The sequence below is a fragment of the Erithacus rubecula genome, assembly GCF_903797595.1.
Source record: "Erithacus rubecula genome assembly, chromosome: 12".
NCBI lineage: Eukaryota > Metazoa > Chordata > Aves > Passeriformes > Muscicapidae > Erithacus > Erithacus rubecula.
Window position 1 is genome coordinate 19,650,414 of NC_136664.1, and position 25,852 is coordinate 19,676,265.

General features: G+C 41.7%; 1 protein-coding gene across 1 annotated transcript in view; it reads left to right on the top strand.

Moving 5' to 3' along the window:
* Positions 1 to 3,716: 3,716 nt before the first annotated feature.
* LOC306807159 (transcription initiation factor TFIID subunit 4-like) overlaps positions 3,717 to 25,852 on the top strand; it is a 143,984-nt gene continuing 121,848 nt past the window's right edge. The window contains exons 1-6 of the mRNA XM_079316472.1: positions 3,717 to 4,824; positions 8,446 to 8,618; positions 21,722 to 21,853; positions 22,561 to 22,788; positions 23,605 to 23,727; positions 24,900 to 24,989. Coding sequence (XP_079172598.1) covers positions 3,813 to 4,824; positions 8,446 to 8,618; positions 21,722 to 21,853; positions 22,561 to 22,788; positions 23,605 to 23,727; positions 24,900 to 24,989 — 1,758 coding nt within the window. The 5' untranslated portion in view covers positions 3,717 to 3,812. The remainder of the gene's footprint in view (positions 4,825 to 8,445; positions 8,619 to 21,721; positions 21,854 to 22,560; positions 22,789 to 23,604; positions 23,728 to 24,899; positions 24,990 to 25,852) is intronic.

Sequence of the window (25,852 nt, forward strand, 5' to 3'; positions counted from 1 at the left end):
GGAATATCCCCAGGAGGAGACTGCACAGCCTCTCTGCACACTCTGCTCAGGGCTGGGCACGGCCCAGGGCACAAGTTGTGCCTCCTGTGCAGGGGCAGTTCCTGGGCTCAGCCCCTGCCCTGGCTCTGGTGCCATTGCTGGGCCCGCAGCAGAGCCTGGGACTGCTCTGCCCCCTGCACACAGGGACAGACAGACAGACAGACAGGGCTGAGGGCCCCTCTCAGCTGTCTTTAGGCTTAACAGCCTTTTCTGAAACAACTTGTAAGTTTCTAAAGGAGAGAGGTTGACCAGAATGAATAACACAAACGAAAACTGAAACAGACAAAAACAAAAAATCTGCATACATGCCTAGGAATAGAAAACTACACCCTTGGAACACTTAAGGGTTAAATTCTAACCTTAATGACAAATATTCCTAAATCTCACCATCAAGTCCTGTCTAGGTTATTAAACATGTATTTACAATTAACTTTGCAAGCTCCAAAATTCATGTAAGCCATATTTAAAATGAAATTCATTTGTAACTGAAGTACATGAAACTAAATTTAGACACATTCTGCCTTCCAAGCCAGGAACCCAGGTTTGGTGAAGGATCTAGGGCTGAAATCTTATTAAGAGCAGCTGAAGGAGCTGGAAAGGGGCTCAGCCTGGAGAAAAGGAGGCTCAGGGGGAATTTCTGGCTCTGCACAACTCCCTGCCAGGAGGGGACAGCTGGAGGGGTCGGGCTCTGCTCCCAGGGAACAGGGACAGGAGGAGAGGAAACAGCCTCAGACTGTGCCAGGATAGGTTCAAGGTGGATATTGGGAAACATTTCTTCATGGAAAGGGGCAGGCATGCTGCCCAGGGCAGACTCCAAATTCCTGGAGGGAAAAACGTGGATATGGCACTTGGGAGCATGGGTTAGTGGCAGCCTTGGCAGTGCTGAGGGAATCTTTTTTAACCTGCACCTGTGCTAGTCCTGGGACAGCTCTTAGTTCTCATATTTTTGGAGTTTATAATTTCCACGTACATAAAATGAAGGAATATTTTTATAGTGTAAAGTAAATTTCAATAACATAAAGAGTTCTTCGATTTAACAAGTTAACTCAAAATTCTACCTGAATTGGTAGGTAGCATCTTGATACTAAACTTAAGATGGTTAAACTGTATATTTGAAGGCACTGAAAGTGTGTACTTGAGACAAACCCATGACACAGAAGCAGGAGAATAGTGCTCCTTTCTAAGCACTTTCACTTCTGTAGAAGACAACAGATTACTCATCCCCATGCAGCTGAACACAGCAGGGGGACTTTGCTGTGCACTGAGTTATTCATGACAAACTTGGGCTGCAAGCAGGGCACAGGCCTGAGCAGTGCTGAAGAGCAGCTCAACAAGTTCTCTGGTGGATTTTCTTTCACAGGCAATTTTGAAACCATGGTTGAAGTTAACTTTTCTAAAGACCATTCTCTAGCTCAAACAAAAAATAATTCAGGAAAGACTGTATCTTAAAAGATTGGATGAGGTGATCACAGTGGTCTCTTAGATTTTTTTTTTTTTTAATTCTGTACGTATATAACTCCAAAAAATGGAAGAGCAACAGATATATTCAGAAATATTTTTTGTGATGAAATGCATAAACATTTTTATAATAGAATGAATACAAAAGTTCACAGAGATTCTATATTTTACCAGAAGTATTTTTCCCTATGTAAAAACTCAAACCCAAAGGCAGTTTCACCAACTTTTGTAAACATTGTTAGGTATGTCCTCACCTTTCTGAGTTGAAGGAGGTCCAATGTGAGTCAGTATGCATCATGTTTTATGAAATAAAACATTCTATTACACTTTTTTACCCTGTGTGTTTATATATATAAAATGGCTCAATTTAAAAGAAGTGAGTGGGGAGAAATATGAATTAATGTTTTACAGATTATCCATGCACAATGTACATTCAAATGGTAATAATTCCATTTTCTCTGTCCAGTGGGAAGGTTAACTTTTATCTTCTAAAGTTACAAAGCAATTCAGTTTCCTCCAGGTTGGTTTCTATGGAAACACCCAGTTTAATGCCACAGTATTAGAAAAATGGACACTAAAATTTGTTTCATAGTCAGGGCTATTTGATGAATCATTTGTCTACCCTTCCATTCTCTTATGAAAACTCTGGAGATGGTCATATGCAAATGAAGTTCAGGAGCAGGGCAACTAAGTGAGGACTGCATGGAACATTCTCTGATAGAATCAATGTGACTCATAAAAAAATCATATTGGATGGATTTCTATTTTTTCCAACCCAAACAATTCCTCTTTACATTAATGTTATAGCATAATCTTAGTATCTATTATGCTTTAATTAAACTTCCAGGGAGAAGCAGTTGCTAAAAATCCAAATTTAATTTAGCTGTAGCTCTCCACAAAAGCAATGCTCATTTTCTAAGCAATTTTTTAATGTACAGATCTCTTGTGTACATTTAATGCTGCTTTCCATAAACACTGTTGTACTTTCCCATTCACACACTGCACCAGATCCTGCCACTATCACACCTTTGGACCTTCGGTATTTTCACTGGCTACTTTCTTGAAGAAATATACACTAGTTTAATTTCAGGAGACCATTAAACTTATCCTAATTAAACTGGTACAACCTATATTTAATGCATTTTAAAAGCGGCTTCTTTTGATTCATCATAAACTTGCTCCTAAAGGACAATCAGGAGAAACGACCCTGAATAAAAATGTAACCTCCTTAGAGAGGAAACCGAGCAGTTTGGCCTTGTGACCCCAGCGAGTACACAGGGTAGGGCTGAGCAGATGGAGCCAGCCCCCCCCTGCTCCCCACCAGTGCATGGAGCAATGGAATGTCCTCATTCACTGAGGCACCTCTTCCAGTTTTTTTGAAACCCTGAGAGTTCCCAAAATGAGGAGTGAGTCACCATTCCAGCCCACAGAGCAGCAGCTCCAGTACACCCCAGTTTTGCTGTTGCAGGCCAGCAGAGACAAACCTGGAAAACCTGGAATCCAAGCTGCTACTGGGGTGACAAATCCATGGTTATCCCTTGCGCGTTATTCATACGGGAAAAAGTTTTTATTTGGACGGTTCTATCGAAGACACTGTCCTGTCATTAGTTTAAAAAACGATAATTTTAGGACCACTGTCTCTTAAAAGTTATTTCAGAGTGTGTGAGGAAGTGCTGGTGGGAAAAGGACACACAGAAGTGCAAGAACAAAAGCATTAGCAACAAAATTAACTACCTTAAACTTCCCGCGAGGGTGCCGAGGCAGCAGCACGCCAGGGCAGCAGCTCTGGCGATGCAAAGAGCCTTAATTTAGTTTTCCAAATCTTATGCCGACAGCGTCCCCGTTAGGAAATTGTATCACTGCAGCCGTTCTCGTCCGGCTAGAGCAAGTAGCTTTGGAAACCGATAAGTGCAAAGCAGAGCCGAGCAGCCGTGTTTAGGGGCTTGGGACAGCTCCCTCCGCTGCACGTCCCGCGGCGGGGCCGCCCAGGCGGTTTGCTCGCTTCTCCCGGCGGGACGGGACGGGTCCCTGCGGGTACCCGGGACAGGGAGGCTGCTCCACACCGAGCCCGACCGCACAGCACCTCCCTGCACCCGCGGCTTCCCGAGGGACAGCGCCGCCTCTCCCTGGGCGGCCACACCCGCCGGGGTGCTCGGGCAGTCCCGACCCCGGTGCCGGTTCCGGGAGCGCTCCCGCCGGGCGGTCCAGGTGCCGCCCCGGGGCGGGGCGGAGACGGTGGCCCCTCCCATGGTGCCCCGCGCGCGGCAGAGCCCCGCGCATGCGTACGTCGCCGCCGGCTCCCAGCTCAGCGCAAGATGGCGGCGGGCGCGTCGGACCCACTGGAGGAGATGCTGCTCTTCTCCGAGGAGGTGGACGAGAAGGCGCTCAGCGACCTGGTGGGATCCCTGGAATCGCAGCTGGCCGGCGGCCGCGGCCCCGCCGAGCCGGCCCCGCCCAGGACCTCCGCCCCGTCCCAGCAGCCGCAGCCGCAGCAGGGGAGCCTGGCGGGGGGCAGCAGCCCCGGCCGGCAGCAGCCCGGCCGCCCTGCGCCCGGGGCAGGGGAGGCGGCGGCGCGCCCCGGCAGCGCGGGGAGCCGAGCCCCCGCCCAGGGGCCTCTCCCGTCCCCGTCTCCCCCGGCGGCGGCGGCAGCGGCGGCGGGGAGGGGAGCGAGTGTAAACAGTAGTAGTGTGCAGCAATCACATGGAGCGGCTCCCGGCGGCGGCAGCCCCGCCGCTCCCGCCCCGCCGCAGCCCGCCGCCCCTGCCCAGCCTGTCAACAACCATGTGGCCGCTGCAGCCGCCGCCGCGCGGGACGCGGGGAGCCCCGGCCCCAGCCCGCCCGCCGCCGACGGCGCGCCCGGGGCCGCGGGGGGCGGCGGGACCCCGGCGGGGGGCGGCGGAGCGGCGGGAGCGGCCGAGGGCGCCGCCGCTGCCCCCGCGCCGCGCCCCGGCGAGGCGGCGCCCAACGGGGAGGGCGCGGGGGCCCGGGCGGGCGCGACGCCGCCGGTCAGCGGGCACGGCGGGGCCGCCGCCGCGCAGCCCCAGCCCGCGCCCGGCGCGCTGCCCGCGGCTACCGCGCTCGGCGCCTCTGCCAGCCCCGCGCCCGCCCCGCCGGCCCCGGGCTCGGCCCCGCCGGCCCCCGCGGCCCCCGCCGCGCCCAAGCCCGCGGTCACCGCCAAGGCGGGCGCTGCCCTGCCCGCCGCCCCCCAGGCCGTGTCGCCGCGGCCGGCGCTGGGCGCTGCCCCCCGCATCGTGGCCCCGCAGCTGATCGTGCGGCCGCCGCCGCAGACCACCATCCAGCTGCCGCCCGGCTTCACCATCCCGCCCGGTAAGTGTGCGCAGCGCTCCCGCCCCGCCGCTCGCTCTAACCTTCTCTCGGCCCAGGGCTTTGCTTTCCCCCAAAGCTGTCATGTCCCTGGGCTCGACGTGCTGGAAACCGGAGAAGAGGCACCCGTCTGAGGGCACCGTCTGCCGCTAATTGGGGTGTAAGGGGTACGGCTAATGCCGAGTAATTGCAGCTGCTGTTGGTGAGTTGCTGGTTTTGTCCTGGGGAGAGCGGTAGTTACGGTGAGTTACTCTGTGATGGTGTAGTTGGACACAGGATAAAGAGCTGGAGTGGTAGCTAAGAATAACTTTATATGTGTTTTAAAGGACTTTATCTTCTGCTTTGCACTTGATAGTCCTGAAAAGTTTTTCTGTTTGACAAAGTGTTTTCTACTGTGAACCAGGTGGTAAATGTGTGTAACCTAAAATTTATAATTTCAGTAATTGTGATGATGCCATCGTTTTGTGAAGGGTAGTCTTCACATGACCAGATTTTATTTCCAACTCTGAAGCAATTGCGTGCTCCTTGTACTCCTCTAAGTTTCTTAACTTTATTTACTAAAAATTTAAGTTCAGCAAGGTTCCTAGCTAACCAAACCAGCATCCCTTCATCCTCATGATTCCCACTCTTAATCTGTACATTGTTTCATCTGAAGGGTACTGTGGTCCCCTACTTAGATTTTCATGTTGCAAAAGCTTGGGTATCTTTATGCCTTCTAGATTTAGGAGCTCGTTCTACATTTAAGCTAGTTAAGTTTTTTTCCTCTTTGTATCAATAACAAGTTGAGATGTGGACCTATTGATGTAGTCTGAAATAACTTAGTTTTTCCAACATACTAATTAGCTAAGTAGAGCAGCAATGTGATGGTGTAGATGTTTGCTTCAGAGTGGACTTTCAGTAGTCGTGTATATGGCCTTAGTTTATGAAAAATCCTCCAGAATCTGATGCTCCAAACATACAAATCTTGGTGGTTTCATGAAGACACAACTAACTTGAAACAGATAAGTTGCTTTTCAGACTGTACATCTTTAACCTTTGCCTCTCTTTGTTAATCTATTAAAGGTTACTCTATGCAGATGATACTGTGCGTTGTAACTTTGCATACTGTTTCTGAAGTTCATTGTGTCAATATTTTAATCTGTTGCTTTCAAGCAGAAGTGGGAAAACCTGGTCTTGGAAACAGTCTGGTCCAGAATTTAGAAATATTGTGGAAATAATACACTGGAAAGTTTTTATTCAACTTCGATTTTATTACAAGATAGTTAGAAATCCATTAAATTTGCATAAACATGAAGATAGTATGTTCTAAAAGAAAGTTATTCAGAAAATACAATGTTATTTTTGAATTTTTAACTTGATGGATAATTAATCTGAAACTCCCATATGGCAAACTTCTTTATAAAAGAGAAATTCACAACCAGTTTTTGAGAATAGGTTATTTTAGCAGATAATACTCATAAGTTGTGTATTTCATCTTTATGTTACTGACAGGAAGGTAAAATTAAACTCATCATTTAACTGGATTCTAGCTTGTACCAGCTGCTCAATAACAGGAATTTGTAGTCCTCCAAACTGAATTAAAATATACTTTAACACATGAGTATTTATTCCTTTATAGCAGTAATTGTGTCTACAACTTTGGTTGAGGCTGTGTGGCACATGTAGGAATTTGTCCTTTCCACTCAGTTTTTCCCTATTCAGAATTAAGTTTAGAAAATGGGAAGATAAATTAAGAACACACCTGTGAATCTGTGTAATGCAAATAGATCATGTATTTTTTAATGTGTGGTAGGCATTATCCTATGAGGATTTTTATATAAGGTTCACAACATAATCAGAGAAGTGATAACCAGTTTGGCCAGTTGGCATATTGGGGTGTCCAGATGGTTTAGGAATGTCACATGCCAAATATATCGTCTGCTTGCAGGATTTTCTGCAAATATAGACTGTGAAGCTTGGTGCTTAAATGGCTAATGGACCTTAAATGTTAGCTTTTAGATGAGTTTTTAATTAGTTTCTTTCAACTTTTTAATTTTTAAATTACTCTTGGCTTTGAAAAAGAGTTGTTGTTATGACTTTTGGATGTGGTCCCTGCTGTAGTTCTGTATGCCTGTTACCTTAAACTTTGATTTCCATGAATCTTTAGTTTATAGTGGCAGAAATTTGCCTTCTGTTTGTGTTTGTAGCAGGAAAGGTTGGCTGGGAGCACCCAACTCAGTCAGTGAGGGCTTTGTGTGCTGCAGTTCTCTCACATGTTCATCCCACAATTGGGATTTGGTTTTTCCATGTCAGACTGAAAGAAAGACTTCCTTGATATTAGGAAGAAAGTATTAGCGACTTGTTAGAATAGTGTTTGAAATTCTTTATCCTCAGGGTATGTTGTAAACTGTGTCCCTTTAGCAAGGTGTTTTAGTTGGGTTTTTCCCCTCTGGGGAGTTAACAATTAGAATTGGATGTAAGCTTTTACCTTTGGAATTGGATATAGGAGTTAACCTTGTTCATTTTCCTTTGAAAAGTTAAAAAAGCATATGAAGCAATTTGCACATAGAGGTAAGCTGTAGAAACAGTGTCTACTGACCCTGTTATCAGCAGACTGAAAGTGATTTCGCTGGTTTTTAATTTTTGGTTCTCTAGTTGTTGCAGACAAGATGTTTTTCTGTTTATTTGACTAGTTGTGTCCTATCTAGGTTAAATTATTAAAATGTATTTTGAAACTGACTTGGAAATTCTTTTTAATAATCTGTGTGGAGAACTGCTGCTTAGTTCTGAGTGAACTGTAGAGAGAACATTGCATGCTTTGCAGTGACCTTGAATGTGTGAAACTCCAGGATCCATGGACCAGCTTAGCCATTGTCTCCCCTTTTCCAGCCTGCTGACTACAAAACTTTAGGCACAGCTTGATGGCAATGGCTCTGTTGTCCAGGAGGCCTCTATTTGTGAGGTGTTTTACAAGAAAATAATCTGAAAAAATTGTCATTTATTTCTGGAAAGTGTTAGAAAACTTGCCAATTTTCTAACATTGCTGCATTGTATTGCTGAGGAGTGGTGTTGGTTCTCTGGGCCTGACAGTGTTTGTTGTTGATGTTTAAACCACAGGTAGTGCCTCCCAAAGAGGTGATGGTGGCTACCACACAGATTAAACTGTTAATGCTCAATATTAAGTAAATCTCAAGTATTGTATACTCAGAGATGTGTCTGGCCTAATTTTGCATGTACTCATAAACTGTTCTTTAGTAAAACTCTCAGGTCATTGCCCCTGGTATCCACATACTCACTTGTGTTCCCAGCACCTTACAGTTTTTACTTTAAATGAGTATTTATTTCTAATTTTGTTCTCCTGACCCTGACTAGACTCCTGTAAATCACTGTCCCCCAAACACTCAAGTGGCTGCTTTTTTCATCACTATTTTCCATATTTAAACTCCAAACTGAATTGGGTCTGTTAGTGCGAGCTCCTTTTTTTTCTGTGAAATAAATTTTCCTGTTACATGAAAATCAAAAAAAGACTGTAGAGAATAATGCACAGTGCAATACATGGACTTTCCTCTGCCTTCTGTGGCTAGGTGGTTTTTCTGTGTTCCTGTTGCTGTTTTTGCCTGCAGTGACTGTTCTTGCCCTCCCTAGGGATGGTCCTGGTGCGCACGGATGCCGGGCAGCTCGTGATGGTGCCCCAGCAGGCTCTGGCACAGGCTCAGATGCAGGCTCAGGTGCAGTCACAGGGACAGGGACCTGCCAGCATGTCCCCCAGGCTTTCTGTGCCCACCACTGGCCCTGTTTTTCGCCTCTCAACAGCTCAGGTATGTGTGGCTTGATTTCACATTGGTGCATTATGTCTTACACGTTATTACCTCGTTTGTTTCTGCAGCCGTGCTTTCTTCTCCTTTATGTTGTGAAAACAGGAAATACTTATTCAAATGTAGTTTATTTTATGAGGCTTAGGATTTTTTTAAATTAGGAAAAAAGCAGCTTTAGAGTCTCTTAAGACTGTGTTCAGTGAGAGATGATGGGAGGCTACAAAGCTCAGTCTTAGTGTGGGCTGTGTATCAGTGGTTTAGAAAGTGTCCCTTGCTGCTCTGAATCAGAAGTACTGTGATATCCCAGCATGCTGAATCCCAGGATAATTTCACTGGACATTACAGAAGAGAAAGCCAATCACATTCTATCCCAGGATTTGCAATAATTTTGAAATAACTTTTTTAATGTACTTCCTTCAAAAGAAAGATTTGTTTCTTCTAATTTGCCTCTGAGTGTGATCTGCCTACACTGGAAGTTTTGCCTGTGTTGTGAGTACATTTCCCTTTTTCTAGGGATTGGTAGGATAGAGTGCTTTTCTGTCTCAAACTCCTCAGTGGAATGTGTTGATTTTAACTGAAGCTAATTTATTTTTTAGGGTCAGTGTGGGGTGGTTTTGTGTTTTTTTGGTTTATTTTGGTTTTAGTGTTTTGTTGTTGTAGAGTTGTGTTTTGCTTTGTTTGTTTTGTTATGTTTTTTAAATTTCTTTGAAGGCTACATCGGTTTAAAAGTTTGTAGAGAGACAATTTACCTTTGGGCCATTTAGGGCTAGAACTGAGCTATTTTACTAAAATGCAGAGGCAAACATGTTTGGATGTTAGTACAGGGCTGCTGTGCCTCAGTAATAAGAGGTGTTTAAGTTTCAGGTACTTTTGTCTAAGGTCTGTATTTGCAGAAGAGATAAGTAATTCTGTATGGAAAGATTAAAAAGGTGCCTTTACAACTCTTCAGTTGTTCTAGAAGTTGCTTGAAGTAAGTTCAACAGGTATTTCCCAGTATTTATAATTTCATTACTTTATATGCTTTATGTTTTGCACTGTATTTATAGTCTAAAAGATTTTTAATTTGAAATCAAAACTGAAAAGCAATGATAAGCATTTCAAAAGAGTAGGAAACTGAAATAAATTTGGAGAATTGAACATAGTAACATGAGGCAATCTATAAACCACAGAGTAGCCAGCTAGAATGTAAGTTTTAGAAGTGAGTTTACCTGTGAAGACTGTAGCTCATTGTCAGGGAAGAAATAAATGAAAGGCTGGAATCAATTGGAAAAACTTTATGCTCTCCAAAGAGAGGTAAGAGCAATATTGGGTGAAATTTATTAAAGAACTCTATACAGAAAAGGCAGCCATATAATGTTTAAATTTCTGGTATCTGGAAGAATAAGACTTGTAGGAAACCTTCAAAGAGAAATGTATTCCGGGAAAAATAAACACAGAGATAAGACTGTGTTCAATTACAGATATATATATTTTTTTTAATAGTTTGGACAAAATTGCAGCCAGTTCCTGAATTTGTTCATCTGTCTTTGGTTGTTGGGGCCTTCCTTTGTGAAAAAGTGCAGTTTTTAGTAATTGCTACAAGCAGAAGTTCTAGGAATGGTTCCTGAGACAAGTGCAAAGTGTAAGTGCAGAAGAGATATGAGGTGGGACTGTACCAAGAATGGGATCTGCTAGTTTTAGCTATTTTTCTTCCATACTGTTTGTTTTTTAGGTGGCCAGCATACCAAATTAAAATTCAATATGAAAATATTCATAACAGATATTAAAAAATGGTTTGCAATTTGAAGACTTCTGAGGAATAACCTTTACTGCACGTGGAATCTAAGGGAGTGTGCAGAAATGTGGACCCCCTGCTTGGCTCTGGGTTCAGTCTGGGGCTTGGACCCAAAGTCAGCCTTAAGATGTGTGCAAGCAAATGTAGGTACTGTTGATCTCAGGCAGCTGTTCTCTGCTTGTGTAGAGCAGTTGATGTTGCAGAAGGAGTATAATCCTACTTGATGGATTTATGTAAAAGTAAACCTGTGAGAATACTGCATTTTCAGGTGTTTGAGAGTCTGGAGGAGTTCAGGTTTTAGAAAGTTGTGTTTGTTTTTGTGCAGAGTTCTGCCCAGATAAATACCCCACTGCACTGTACACTTTCTTTTCCTTTTTTTCCTTTAGACTAGGTAGTGCTAAACACACTGGCTCAAAATAGAGGAAGCCAGCAAGGCCTTAGGAATGATCAATATCTTGTACGATGGAAAAGTTTGATTATTTTAGTGTAGTGGGATTAGAATCATGATATTGTAGGTGGTCAGGATTCATCTCCTTTGAAAATCTCAGTGGTAGCTGCCCAAACTGTGCTGCATCATTTCTGTATTTGTTGTAATTAACAGGGTTAAGAAATAATTAATACTGCCCTTGGGAAATTTACATTGAACTTCCCTGGCTCTACACTTCAGAGTCTTCTTTCATTGTGACATGCTTATGTTTTATATATGTTTGACCTTAGAGTGTTCTTTAAAAATTGTGGTTGACAGCCTTTTAAAACAAGGTTGTAAAGATATAAATTCTAAAAGTTTATCTAATCAGAATTAGACACAGGACTTTTATTTGGTTAAGTGGATGGTTTATAACCAGAGACTGTTCATTGTTTTTCCAGATGAAATGTTCAATGTTAAATATTATGCTAAGGTTTTAGAAATGTCAGTTATTTGATTGATTTATCATAATAATTAGTCAATTCAGGGATCCAGTTCTAAAATGAAGGAAATTGTGTGTACTGAAAAATATTTTCTTCAGGGAGTTTTTCATGAAGCTGTTTTCTTTCAGGATGTCTTTCTGATGGTCAGAAAGCTGAATTCAGGAATTAAAATTTCCAGAAGAAATTTACAATTAATCAAAAATTATGTCCTGGGTTTTTGTGTATATAGAGTATAACTGTTCAAGAGTTCAGTGGTGCCCACTGTGACTGAAACACAGTAAAATTCTGGTGCCATTAGCTCAAGACAGAATATAAACATTAATTGCTTGAGTCCTGCAAAGTGTGCTGTGAGATGGATGAACATGGCAGGCTATGGAGTTTTAACCTTTCTTTCTGATATTAGTGGGATGGTTGGTATTCTCCTGTACAGAGCTCAACTTAATTACTGTATCTTTATTGAGTTATTGTAAGATAGATTTATTTGCATTAAAATGCAAAGTGCTTTAAATTTGTAGAGCTTAACATTGTATTTCAGTCACTGAGTTTGTGTTTTATCCTTCTTCTACTTATGTAGAAAGTCAGCACAGGTGGAAACTTGCAGTCTGCCTTAAGGATTCTGGGAAATAATACCTTATGAAGAATGCATCAGAAAAAGACATGACTTTCATATTTCATGGGTATTATGGTTGCTGTTCTGCAGATTGTTTTAATTTTTACCCTAATGGCAGCCATTCAGGTGTCACAAGTTACTCAGCTAAGTGATTGTTTTCATTTGTTTATACACTTTAAATAATTATTGTCATGAGAAAGTCTGTTGTGAGCTATACAGCTAGATGTAGAATACAGGATATTAAACAACATGCCAAAGAAGTTGCAGAAGCTGGCAGTTACTTTTGGCAACTCATTAAGAAGTGTTGAAAGTGCTAACTGGAGAACATGAAATGGATTTGGAATTCCTTTTTTTAAAACTAGGAGTGTCTGAAAAACTACCAAGTGTTCATCTAAATTTGAAAGCTCTTTGGTTCTCTTCCCCTTGACAACTGTGTAATTTCTCCACTCTCAAAAAAGGAGGGGAAAATAAGGTAATGTTGTAAATGTTCTGAAATAAGATCAACTTGGTCAATACGTGCTGAGCTGTTCAGATTTTAAGCCACTTCTGCAGCCTGGGTACTACAGCAAGATTCTTCTTTCCATACCCAAGACTGTCATTTACTCACAGGTATTTTGGAGGAAAATGAACCAGGTTTTCCCTGGAAATTCCTCTGGCTTCAGCAGCTGGGCTGATATCCAGGACAGAATGTGAGGAAGGAGCCACCTTTCTCTGAGATATGGAAAGTGTAGTGTGTTTCCTCTGAGGAATTTGTGTAAGGGCTTAAGTCTTTCCTTACAGACAGTGGCTCTGTCCTTATTCTGTTGTTGAAGGTTCAGAAGTTAAATTCCTATATACAGTAGTGCTTACCCTTGTAGGGAATTGATACAGCCACCCCTCTTTCCTTCCCAAGCTTAAAAGAAGATGTATTTGGATTGCAGTGCCAAACACAAGAGTTCAGAAGGACTAAGATTCTGTTGATCCTACATTGCTGTGTCCTGTGGGTGTGCAGTGAATTCCAGTCCTTCCATGGTGAATGCTTCAGCTGGGCAGTCAGGGCACAGATTGAGTTGCACAGCAGACCTAAATCTGCTGTTTCTTATTTTTTGATTGCTTGTGTTTGCTATTTAAGTTGTTTGACTTCTGCTTTTTATAGTATCTTTGTCTTGTTCTTTGCAGCTTTCAGGAGTAGAGGCAGATGTGCAGTTTTGGGTACACTTTTGTGTTAGATTCTTGGGAGAAGAGGTGCAAATCCATTCTGAAAGGAAGGCTTGGGTTCTTCTTGACTCTAGGTTATGCTCCTCTTAATTGCTGCTGTGTAAAGCATTAATAAAATCTGATTGTTTCCATTCTTAGTGGGATTCTGGAAAACTGGCACCTAGGGATAAGCACATAGCTTGTAAGGAGGGGCTGAGCTGGGATCAGTTTAAGGCCAGGCTCAGAGGTGCTGGAGCATGGATGTGTCCCAGGAGGATAGACAGTGTCTGCACAGGTACCACAGAGAAGTGAAACACATCCAGCCCAAACCATCAGAACCTGCAAGTAACAACAGTACAAAAAGAGTGGCTGAGAGAAGTACCTGCAACACAAAGATGTATTTGACATTGTAATGATCTTTACCGTTCACAGTCTTTCTGATATTTTTAAAATATTTGAGAAAAACATTAGTAAGTGCAATTGTACCAAATAGCAGTTTTAATTTAGTTCAAATTTTGAGTTTTTATAGAATTGTAATGGGGATCATAATGGTTGGACTCACTGACCTTTGAGACCTTTTCCAGCCTAAATGAATCTACAATTCTGTGATATTAACTACTCCTAGCTGCAGTTTTTCTCTGTTTTATTGTTTTAGAGAAAAATTACAAAATACTCAGGTATATTAAAAGTATTTTTCATATCAGTGCAGCTGCAAGAGGCTTGTTATTTTGTTGTTTTTTTAATTGGTATCTCAGGGTTTATGTGGAAATACTTGGTCTTCCCTGAGAATGCAAATTTGTTGCACTGTGAAGGGGATAATGTTCTTCTTTTGAAAAACATAATTTGGATGTTTTAGACTTAGCTGCATAATTTTAATTTAACTATTTTCTCTTTGTGAATTTCGTTCCTTTTACTTTTCAGTTGTGACATTAATTTTACCTGAATATTAATAGAATTTTTAACATTGCCAAAATTTAATCAGCTTTGGAATATTAGTTAAGGTACAGGATTGTTAGGAAACAAGCCATAAGTTTTTTAGAACTTATATTGATCACAGAAGAATTCTGCTCTGGTCAAGCAGTGTGGGTTTGCTTGCATTATTATATTCTTCAGATAATAAACAAATTCAGAAGTCTTCTAAAACTGGTTACTAGATTGCATTAAGTTTTTGCCTCCATATCTTGTTTTGAATCTTAGACTTGTGAAATTGTGAAAAATAAGGAGGTGCTGCCATCTAGTTTTCCTTTGCTGTGTTTCTTTTGTTTATCTGCATTTTTCATTTGTACACTTTATGACTTTTCATGCCTTTGTGTTTTTTTCACTGGCTTTCAGTATCTTAATATCCAGGTGGGCTTACATTCATAATCAAATAGCAAAAAAAAGTTACTCATTTCAAATTATTAATTGCAATGATGTTAGTTACAAAATTAAAGTGCTGCTGTCAACTAAGAATATGAAATGAATATCATACAGGAAAAACCAATGTTAGCCTGGCCTGTAATATTTTATTTTGGAATATCTGTTGTTGGAACTTCAAAGCAGATGAAACAGGATATATTGGAGTTTTCATGGGCCTGCTGTTGGAAATGGATTTGTATTCAGAGTTTACAGATGTTTTGTTTCAAGTTTGATGCAAAATGTGTTTTCCAGTGTAAAATTTTGTTGTATATTTTTAGTGATCAGAAAAGGCAGTTATATGTGAACTTTGATGGCTTAGTGTTTTTTGTTGTCTAAACAGTTTGATATATGTAATTTTTATTTTTATTTATTTTTTAAGAAAATGACAGTTTTTCCTAGCTTTGTTTTTTTTCTTGCTTCAGGCATTTTTCTAACTTCTGCTCTTTGGAATTTGAAGTTTACATCATGAGCATCACTGTTTTCTGTATTTCAATACTTATTTTCTGCTAAGTTTTCACTTCGCCAACTGTTTTTTAAATTAAAAAAAAAAAAGGTTTTTTGAGGGTATACCAAATACTGCATCCCCTGCTCTGGCTGTGGCTGTGTTTTTGCAGTGGACCATGCAGCAGCAGCAGCAGCTCAGGCTGTGCCTTCACTTGATGCTGAGGGCAGTCTGAGCTTGGCTCGTGGCTCCCAATTGGGAGAGATTGGTCTGGTGATACACTTATGCCTGGGTTTTCAGCATTGTTTATATTTTTATGGCAGCTTTGGTATTTTTTTCTCACTTATGTATTATTATTGACTCTTGTTTTTCTTTCTGTTTTTCACATTCTTTCTGCTTTTCTGACAAATGCTTGTTTTACTCTGCAGACATTTTAAGCAAATAGATAAATCTTTGTTGTTGCTAAGGTGTACTGCCATTATCATCAGATAAGCTATTACATACTATTTCTTTTGTATGGATGTTTTTTGGGCTTCTTTGCAATGTTTTGCATAAAACATTTGTGGTAGTAGGGCAGGTGAGTTGGGAGGTCAGAGAGAGTAAGAAATGTGTGGTCTTTATTGTGCTTTAACCACAAAACTGCTTTCCTTCTTTTCCTTCATGATGAGGGATTCTTTTCTGTATTAAGCAGACAATAGGTTTTCAGTACTTACAAATGATATTGTTTGCATTTTTGTAGCAATAACACAGCTCTGAAGTTTAGGAAACACTCAAATGTTAGTAAGGCTGTAAATTCAAACATGCAAAGATTAGGAAGTGCTATAAAGGAGGTTCCTGAGCTCAGTCACAGTGGTTCCCATGTGTATGCTGCATGGACTGTTACTTTTAATTTCTACAGTGTGTAGGCTGGACAGTCCTAATTAATGAAGATTTATATAATATTTTTTTCCCCACTGTTCCATGGGTTGCTTCAGGCTCACTTGCTGCCCCCCTTTGCAGTAGGAATTAATAACCAAGCAGGTTTTTTTGTGAAGCTTATCCCTATAACAACTTTCTCAACAATGCAGTTAAGGGGATTACTAGCCTCCTTTTGTAAGTAGGAAATGGAGCCTAATTGTCTCTGTTTAAAATGGGAAATGAAAAATGCTGGTTAATTTATTGTGTTCAGTTTGACTTCATTGCTTTCAGTTGCTGCATGGCCACTCCTGGTCACAAACTCCACATTGCAAATTGGACATTCAGAAATACATTGCATAAGAGTATTGATTACAAAGGATTATCTGTATTTGCAGGCAGCACTAAGCACTAGATGCAGGAGTAGAATCCAACTGAAATGACAGAATTCAGCTGGTTTTTTTTTTCACCAGATATTTTGGATGAAACCTAGTGATTGCAGGAGGACCAGCCACTTCACCAGGGAGGAAAAAGTTCTTTGATAAGTATTTGCTTCAGCAATAGGGGTTTGGACATGGTTTCTGAAGGATTTCTCTTGTGACCTCAAACTCCTTTGCCTGTCCTGGTCATTGTTCCCAGTTCTGTGTCTGTCTGCCCTATTATCCCAAAAGGGACATTGTGCTCATGGGGGGCAGAGCAACATCTCCCTGCTTTGGGTTCTGATGCTCCACTTGGTGACACTGTGGTGGCAGTGAAGGTTCTGCCTCTGTCTGACCTGTTAGAGGTTCTGTTTCCAGTAACTTTAAGAAATTGTGTACAAATGTCAGGCTTTTAAAGGGATAATACTTTGGGTCAGTTTTGCTGTATTTTTACTAGGCTGAAGAAAAATTAGATCTCTGATTAAAAAGTTTCTCTGCATCTGATGTTTAAGTGCCTGTTCATGTGAACTGTAGCCAGAGGAATTGAGAGGCAGTCAGTGTGTGAGTTCTCCATGAGCTCTTCAGAAGTTCAAGTCTCAGGAAGCTGAGTTTGCTAATGGGGAGTGTTATGATGGATTAATAGCAGCCATGCCTGGAGGAAAGGTTTTATGAGTTAGTTGCTAAAAAAATTATGTGGTAGTTGACCTGGCTGGACACCAGGTGCCCACCAGAGCCTTTCCATCCCTGCCCTTGTTAGCTGGACAAGGAGAGAGAATGTAAAGAAAGTCTTGTGAGTCAGGATCGAGATCCCTCACCAGTTACTGACACAGAAAGACAGACTTGACTGGGAGGGAAATTAATTTGCTACCAATCAAATCAGAGTTGGATAATGAGAAATAAAAACTAGATCTTAAACCACCTTCTCCTCAATTCTCCTTTCCTCCTGGGCTTAACTTTACTCCCAGCTTTCTCTACCTCTCCCCCAGTGATGCAGGGGAATGGGGGCTGTGCTCAACTCATCCCAGGTTGTGTCTGCTGCTCCTTCCTCCTCAGGGGAAGGGCTCCTCACACTCCTCCTGTGCTCCAGTGTGGGATCCCTCCCACAGGAGAAAGTGAGTTCCAGGAGCTGCTCCAGCCTGGTCCCTGTCCATGGGTGCAGTCAGTGCTCCAGGAGCTGCTCCAGCCTGGTCCCTGTCCATGGGTGCAGTCAGTGCTCCAGGAGCTGCTCCTGGTCCCTGTCCATGGGTGCAGTCAGTGCTCCAGGAGCTGTTCCTGGTCCCTGTCCATGGGTGCAGTCAGTGCTCCAGGAGCTGCTCCTGGTCCCTGTCCATGGGTGCAGTCAGAGCTCCAGGAGCTGCTCCTGGTCCCTGTCCATGGGTGCAGTCAGAGCTCCAGGAGCTGCTCCAGCCTGGAGTTCCCTGTGGGTCCCAGCCTCCTTCAGCCCCCTGCTCCCGTGTGGGCCCTGCAGGGGGTCTCTGCTCCATCCTGGAGCCCCTGGGCTGCAGGGGCTCAGCTGCCTCTCCCTGGCTGCCCCCGGGCTGGGGGAGCCTCAGCTCCAGCCCTGCAGCAGCTCCTGCCCCTCCTGCCCTGGGGCTTTGCAGAGCTGCTCCTCTCACATCTCCTCACTCCCACCCAGCTGCAATTCCATGGGCATTTCCTCCCCCTTCCTAAATGTTCCCCAGAGCTGCTGCCACTGTCACTGATGGGCCCAAATTTGGCTCTGCCAGACCCAGGGGAAGCTTCTGGCAGCTTCTCACAAAGTCACCCCACCACCAAAACCTGGCCATCCCAGCCCAGTACAGGTGAGATCCCAGATTTGACCTTTATTCTGTGCTTCTGCCAGTGTCTGTGATCCCACTGCAGTTTTCTTGTTGTTAAACAGCAGCAATTCATTGTTTGAGGTGTCTCAGATGGCATCTTAGCATGGTCTGTTGAGTTTATTAAAAGTCTTCTAAATTAATGATTAGAAATAAAATGTAATTTCATTTCAGATTTTGCAAATTTAAACCTGAAGATCTTAGAAAAATTGAGTTTTCATAACACTTAGTGAAGCTGTGTATTGGATGATGTAAGGAGGTGTCACAACCTATTGTGAAAAACTTGGCTTTTGTGTTAGTGCTTGTTCAAATGATGTTGGGATATTTTCTTCTTTTTGGTTGATAGTGGCCAAGTTTATTGGCAGGAATTATCATGAAAAATGTGTGGAACTGATTTGTCAAAAGTGAGCTCAAGTGCAGAGCCTGTGCTGCTGATACCTGGAGTGTTGGTCAGTAGGTGGTTCTATAGTACAAAATTCAAGTGTAACCCAAACCTACTCCCAAGGATTTGCATATTAACCCTCTGAGAGTTTTTCTTCATTTGATAAAGCTGTGAATGTGCATAGCAATCTCTAAGATTGGTACAGTACTGCCTTGGCAGTAACAGATAATCTTTAGCTATTTTGAGTGTTTGCTCTATATTCAGGTGACTTGCTTTTTCAATGCAGCCCTGTGTATTCCTTGAAGTACAGAGACAGCTTGGTTGTGCACAACAGGTACAATGGATTCTCTCCCAAGCTTTGCCTCCCCATTCATGTGCCCAGAGCTCTGGGGAGAAGGAAAGTAGAGATGTTGTTTAAGGAGTGAATTTATAGGATACAGAATATTTCTGCACTCTGAACAGTTCCCATGTGCTCTGACTGCCTGAGTGACTTGTTGCACCCTGAAATGGCAGAAAAACCTTGAGACACCCCCCTGCAGCCCAGGCTGTCCCTCCTGAAATGCTCCTTTTCTCTGCAGCACTGTGCTGTGCTCCCAGTTCTGAGCTGAGGGCACAGAGCCAGCTCAGGTCTGTGTGCAGGTGCATCCCCCAGTGTCCCCTGGGCATCAGGAGCAGGTTATGGCCTGTGCTCATTCATGGTCTGGCTTCCTGCCTGGTAATGTCTGAGCACAGGGCAAAAGGCTCCTCAGTGGTACTTGTGTGTATTTAGGGAATGTAAAAACACCTGCTTTATCTAATAAAAGTAATAGTTACATTTGAAAATATATTTCTTTTAAACTCTTCTGGTAATTGCAGAATTTCATAGCATCCTACCAAACCTCAGTAGCTTTTCCTTAAGGAGCTTCATGAATTCTTTTAGATTCTTCCAGTAGGAACTTGACACATTGGGTTATGATTTTTTGTTAAAATACAGTTCATAATTTTTGTTTTCTTTTTGACGTATTTCTCATGAGATCTGTTTACAAGTTTCCTTCCACAGAAAACACAGATTTTCCTTTCTAAATCATTTTTATCAGTTCTGGAAGCATTCATGTTGGGAATCCTTTGAGTGTCTTCTGGCAACTTGTAGCTGTCATTTGAAGATCATTTCCATGATATTTAAGAATTTCTCCAGGCTAGTTCCTCATTATGTTTCTCATCCTCTCATTTCATATTTACTTTTTTAACCCTTCTGAGTTTTGGTACCAGGTTAATAAAACCATTGCATTACTTTGTTTGCAGTTCTTTAGTGGTGAGGGATTTCTTCATACCCACCACAGTAGTAGACTTTATTGCCATTTTCTATCAAAGGCTTTTGTCACTGTTGATTTTTAAAATGAAGTGTGAATTTTGTCTTCAGGTTTCCCAGTTTGCTGCTGAGGTCTGGCACATTGGAATACATTCTTAGTTGGGTTTTATAATAGTGAAAATTTATATTTTCATTTTATTTTCAAGTATGTTTCTGTGATGAATAATAGGCATTTATTAGCTGAGAAAAATTCTCTAGCTCCCAGTCTTACTCTGTATTTGTGGATTTCTGGCTGCAGGTCTTGCTTGGAAGCAAGTAGCTGCCAGAAGTGCCCCTGGCTATCTGCTTGTTTTCCTAAATCCTCACTTTTGGAAGCCCAGACTGATAAGGGGGCAGATATCACAGGCATGCTGTCTTCTTAGTCTGGCAACTGATTATAAGCAAGGGAACAAGATACACAATATTTATATTTTAAATGCAACACTTTTGGGGTGGATATACTTTCATTCAACCAGTATTTTAAAATACTTGGTCATTTTTATAATGAAGAAAAGAGGTGTAGGGTGTTTAAAACAGAAAAAGCTTGTGTGGTCTTTCTTCCAAAAATCCAGACGATTCTGCCTGTTCATGATGATGCTGTGTATTGTCTCCAGGCTGTCTCAGGATGGAAGGCATCCCTAGTCAAGATTTTAAAAATCTTGAAAGCTATACAAACAAAAGAAGGGGTTTGTTCAGATGTCAGGTAGATTGATTTGATTTGTTTTCTTTCCTCCTTTTTTTCCCCCAGTACAGAAGATTGATATCCAGTAGATGACGTTGCTGGACTGATTTGTAAGGAATGCTTGGGGCTCTGAATGCCTGCCTGGGCTTCTGTTCCTGTTGGAGATATTTTAGAGTAGACTAGATATTCTTTGGAGAAGTATTTTATGTAGGCTTAATAGACAATGTAAGAATCTAAAATAATAATTGTTTATAAAATATGAATTTTAGAGATGTACAAATTAAGATCAAGGGAAACTAGTTTAATCTTGTGAGAAACAACATCAGCTGTGATGTGTTACTCTATCCACTTAGAAAATCTGTCTTTTTCAAGTGTGTGAATGCATATCTTAATAAATGCAAGTTCTAAGACAGCAGTGTGGCCTTCATTTTTAGTAATGTGTGGCTCTCATTATGCCATGATTACCATATTGTATGATGCATTTCATTTATAATGGTATTTACATTCCTGCAAAATTAAGTAACTTCTCTGGACATGATTTTTAATTCCTAAGTCTTGTCCTTTTGTGATATGGCAGGAGACTTCAGGCTTGTAATGAAAGTAAATCACAAAATAAGTAATATGTTTGCTAAATAAGATAAATTTCCTGAGCTACAGAATGTACTACTGACTGAAAAGCTGTAGTCATTTTCCTTTGTCTGCACTTCACATTGCAGTTGCTGTACAGAGCCTGTGTTCTATGGCAAAGGTTCTTCCAATGCTTAGATTTCATTTCTCTGCAAGTTGATTTCTGTATAATTCAATCTGAAATTATTTTAAGAATATTTTTCTGCTTTCTAAATTTTCTGTCCATATTGATTTTCATAAAGAAAAAGCCTAGAACAGGCCTGTAAATACCAAGAGGACCGATATGTTTTACTGGCAATGATAAACTCAAATATTGATGAATACTGACATGTAAATATTACAACTGAATTAACGCATCAATGTAACATCAATTTTTTGGCAGGTCACTTTTGTTTTTTCTAGTCTTTTCCATATATCTGTACGAGTAAGAGCTTTTAGGAGAAATATTGCAAACCTGTCATTGAACATGAGAAAGCTAATTTTTCCAGTATTTGTGACTATATATAAAAGCTCATTACTAGCTTTGATTTTTTTTTTTTTTAATTTAGTATTAATAATGATTATTACTGTAATTGCTATTATTCAAAAGCCTTGGAGAGGAAGTTAGCAAGGAGGAGCAGACAGTGAAGTGCTGTTTTTGCTTTGGCAGCAGCCAGCAGCCGTGGGGACACCCAGCGTGCGCCTGGGGCTGCCGGTGCAGGCCAAGGTGGTGCCGTCGCCAGCCGCGCCCGCCAGCGCCACGGCCACGCTGCCAGGAGGGGCTGTGCTGCCCCACAGCACGGTCAGTGGGGCTGGGGCACCCCGGGCTCGGGCTGGGGGGCACGGGACATGGAGGGGTTGTTCCCTGGGAGGGTGCCCAGAGCAGCTGTGGCTGCCCCTGCATCCCTGGCAGTGCCCAAGTCGAGACGGACAGAGAGGCGTCACCAGCAGTCCTTTATTCACAGCTTCACATGCCTTCTCTCAATGAACTGCTTTCTGACAGCTCTGACTCCTTCCCTCGTAGGCAGCTGCACACAGCACTGACCCCTTCTCTCCTCTCTGCATGACTGACTAAACCCAAACCTGTCCCCTCCCCAACCACCTAACCCTGTCTGTCTTCACACAGCATCTTCTTACCTTATCTGTCCTTTCCTCCTCACAGCACAGCCAGCACACTCCATCCCAAACTGCAGCAGACTCTGGGTCTCAAGCTCCAACTCAAAGTGCAGCTTGTAGCCACTAACCCACTCTTTATAACACCCAAACTCATTGGGCAGGCACGTGTTTCCACTCCTCAGGAGTCAGTAATGGAAAAGATTGCCTCCTGCACTATGCTTACAGCCCGTCTTCCCACACAAGGCCAGGTTGGATGGGGCTTGGAGCACCCTGGGACAGTGGAACTGGATAAGCTTTAAGTTCTTCTCCAGCCCATACCATTCTGTGATTTTATCATTGATGTGGTTTTTTGAAAGTGAAAATTAATATTTTTTCAATATAAAATATTAATAGGTATCAGCAGCTACGACGAGCGCTCAGAATCTGTTCAAGACGACAGTAGCAACTGGAAGTTCATCTGCTCAGCAGGCTGCAGTGATGGGTGGTGGGCAGAGCCAGGGCTCAGCCCAGCCCCAGGGCCAGCCTCGGCTGCCCCTCCCTCCTCACACGGCAGCACAGGTGCCAGCACAGCCCCTGGTCATCCCCAGCTCTCCTGTGCCTGGAACTACAGTGGTGTCACAGGCAAGTGTGAAATTAGTGCAAACATTGTCAACTGGTTGTTCATCAGGGAGCAAATTGCCTGTGTCAAGGTAAAGCTCTTCCTACTCCTGAACATACCAGAGGAGTTCCTGAAGTCCTAAGAAGACAAACAGGAAAGCCCTTCCCCTGCTTTTGGCTAGATGGGATTCTGAGAGGGAGGAAAAGCACTCAGCTTTCCCCATCCTGCCATGTATGTGTTACTGTAGCCAGAACCTTCTATCTATGGACTTCATCATTATCCTGTATTGGGCCTTAAAACTATGGTTACACTGAAGTGTGATGTTTCTGTTTCTTGGAGTAATTACACCATATAAAAGTAATGGCTTGGTTTACTCCTAATGAAAAAAAGATCAGATATTATGATGTTCAAAGACTTATTTCTAATTTGATTTTACTGCTGTAGCTGCTTTGTACAAAAACATACTGAATCAATAATTTAACAAATTAGGATAGTTTGGGGAATGTTTGTACATTGACTATTGGACATCTCAAAGGGGAATGCATCTCCAGCAAATTGTTGTTTCTTCTCCTATTTAAGGTTATTTGTACCAAAGCAGACTGTAAAATGTAACATATATTTTTTAAATTGATTTTTTGTTATTTGTGAGCTGTGATGTTCAGTTACCTAAGAAGGTAAGAAAATCTCAGGTTACAAGCAGTAGCAAAACATATTTCATATATGGCCTTTCTGAATTAGAAAAATGTCATCATTTTCTTTATTTGTAGTGGTCAGAGCATGCATTGATTGTGATGGAAAAATTGCATGAAGCTAATAATTGTTTTCTTTGGCTTTTGCAGGAAATGCAGGAGAATGTGAAAAAATGCAAAAACTTTTTAGCTACCCTTATAAAACTTGCTTCTCATAATTCACCATCTCCAGAAACGTCCCGCAATGTGAAAGCTCTGGTTCAGGATTTGTTGGTAAATATTTAGTTGCCTTTTATTTTGTCAGTAATCTATTAAACTTCTTATTTATGGATGCTGAAAACTATTGCTTTGATCTTAACAATCCTTTTGGCTGTAATGAAAGGAGTTGGACTTCATCAAAATGCAATATTCTGTATGTTATATATATTAAAAAATCTGTCAAAGGCAGATTTGGTTTTTGAAAGGGGAAATGCAGCAAATAAATGTAATAATGTCTATGAAAAAGCTGAATTTAAAATTAGTTGCTATACATTTCTTTGAATTCATTACCAGAGAAATCTGTATATTTTAGACAAGCCTAAGACCGTTTTCAAGTGTGTGCCATTCAACAATCATATTCAGTGATGACACTGGAAACTTGTTTTAACTTTTACAAACTTGAAAAGAGTAAATAAGTAAAGGTAACTACTTACAGTATTTTAAGCAAAGTACCAACACACACATAATAAATATATTTACTGAAACTTGATTTGGTTTTTCTTTTGTTCTGTATCAGACAGGAAGGCTAATTATTGTTTTTATTACAACCTGAACTTTTAACTAATGGTACTTCAGAAGTATCATAAAATGCAGCCAAGTTAGAATTCTCTTGAATTACTACTAAATAAATGACTGATTATGTATTTGATATGAGTGTATATTTTGTAAGTATACATACAGATTAATAGAGGAGAAAATTTTATGTCTACTTATGAGCATGCTTGATATAATGGCCATGCTTTACATATATAGTTTTATGTATATGGATTCTGCAAGTTAAATTGTACCATCAGAATTGGTTTTGGAATTATTACAAAGGCTGACAAATTTTATATTTGGAAGGTTACGTCAATGACCTGTTGTTGTTTTCTTTTAATTTCAAAAAAAGAAATCACTATGTAAATGTCAGCAGGAGAGGGGAGTCCCAAAAGAGACTTGAGTGTTTCTGGGGCCTCATTTTGTCTTAAATTGTGCATCCCCAAGGGAATTCTCTGAATTTTGAGTGGCATGTTATATGTTTGAATGCTTGGCAGGAGGATCTTGGATAGAAATTAAGGGACTTCAGCTCTGAAAGGTTTTGATGTGGCAGCCTGTTTAGCTAGGGAGATGTGTATACAGTAGCTGGGAAAGAGACAACCAAGCAACTGAACTGAGATGTTGATGCTTTTTTTTTCTCCTCCCCGAAGGATGCAAAGATTGATCCAGAAGAATTTACAGGCCGCCTTCAAACAGAACTCAAATCATCTCCTCAGCCATATCTTGTACCTTTCCTTAAGGTAATGTGAATATTGTTTGGGTAAATTTATTTCAGTGCAAAATTTCGTGACGTTAAGTCTTAGAATATCCTTTTTTATTGATGTTATCTTCACTGGTCCAGTCAGGACTACACATCCTTTACTGGTAAATGCTCCCCATTTCTGCCCAGATCTTCCTGGCTGGAAGTGTGTGCAGGCTCCACCTGTGTCAGGCCAGGCAGGTGCTGCTCACAGCCTCAGTGGCTGGTCCCCCAGCCTGGGGCAGTGCTGAGAAACAAGAAGTTCCCACTGCAGGGAGGCCTCCTGTGTTTGGGGTCTTGGCTGAGTTTTACAAAAATGAATTTGTCATCCAGAGCTGATTTGGAGTTCATAGCTATAGTAGCCCTGATCTAGAACGCTGCAGTAATTAGATTTTAAAAAATGCCAAAACAAGCAGTTACTCCCTAGTTTGGAAACCATCCATTGGCTATTCTGTTGTGAGCCTTTACTTTTAGAATTAATATACTTTTCTGTGGTAGTAGGTAATTTTTTGTGAAGAAGAAAAGCATTCATATTTCAAAGAGTCCCAAGTTATTTTTACAGAATGCTTCAATAAATCTAATAAACTGTTTCCATACAGTTTTCCTAATCTATGTTTGAGTCATTGATAACTTTCAATCCACATATAACAGTGATTAACATGTAGCAATGAAAAGTGGAACTGGATACAATGTTGATTAGATGACTCTGCTTCTAATTTGGAAATAATCAACAGAATTTCTGATATGATACTTGGATAGATTTATTGTGTGAACCTAAGTTAGTATATGTGGGGTAAGTTTAACTTTTAATTGGTTCTGTAAATTAGCTACAATAACTTCCATATGCAGGATTATATACAAACA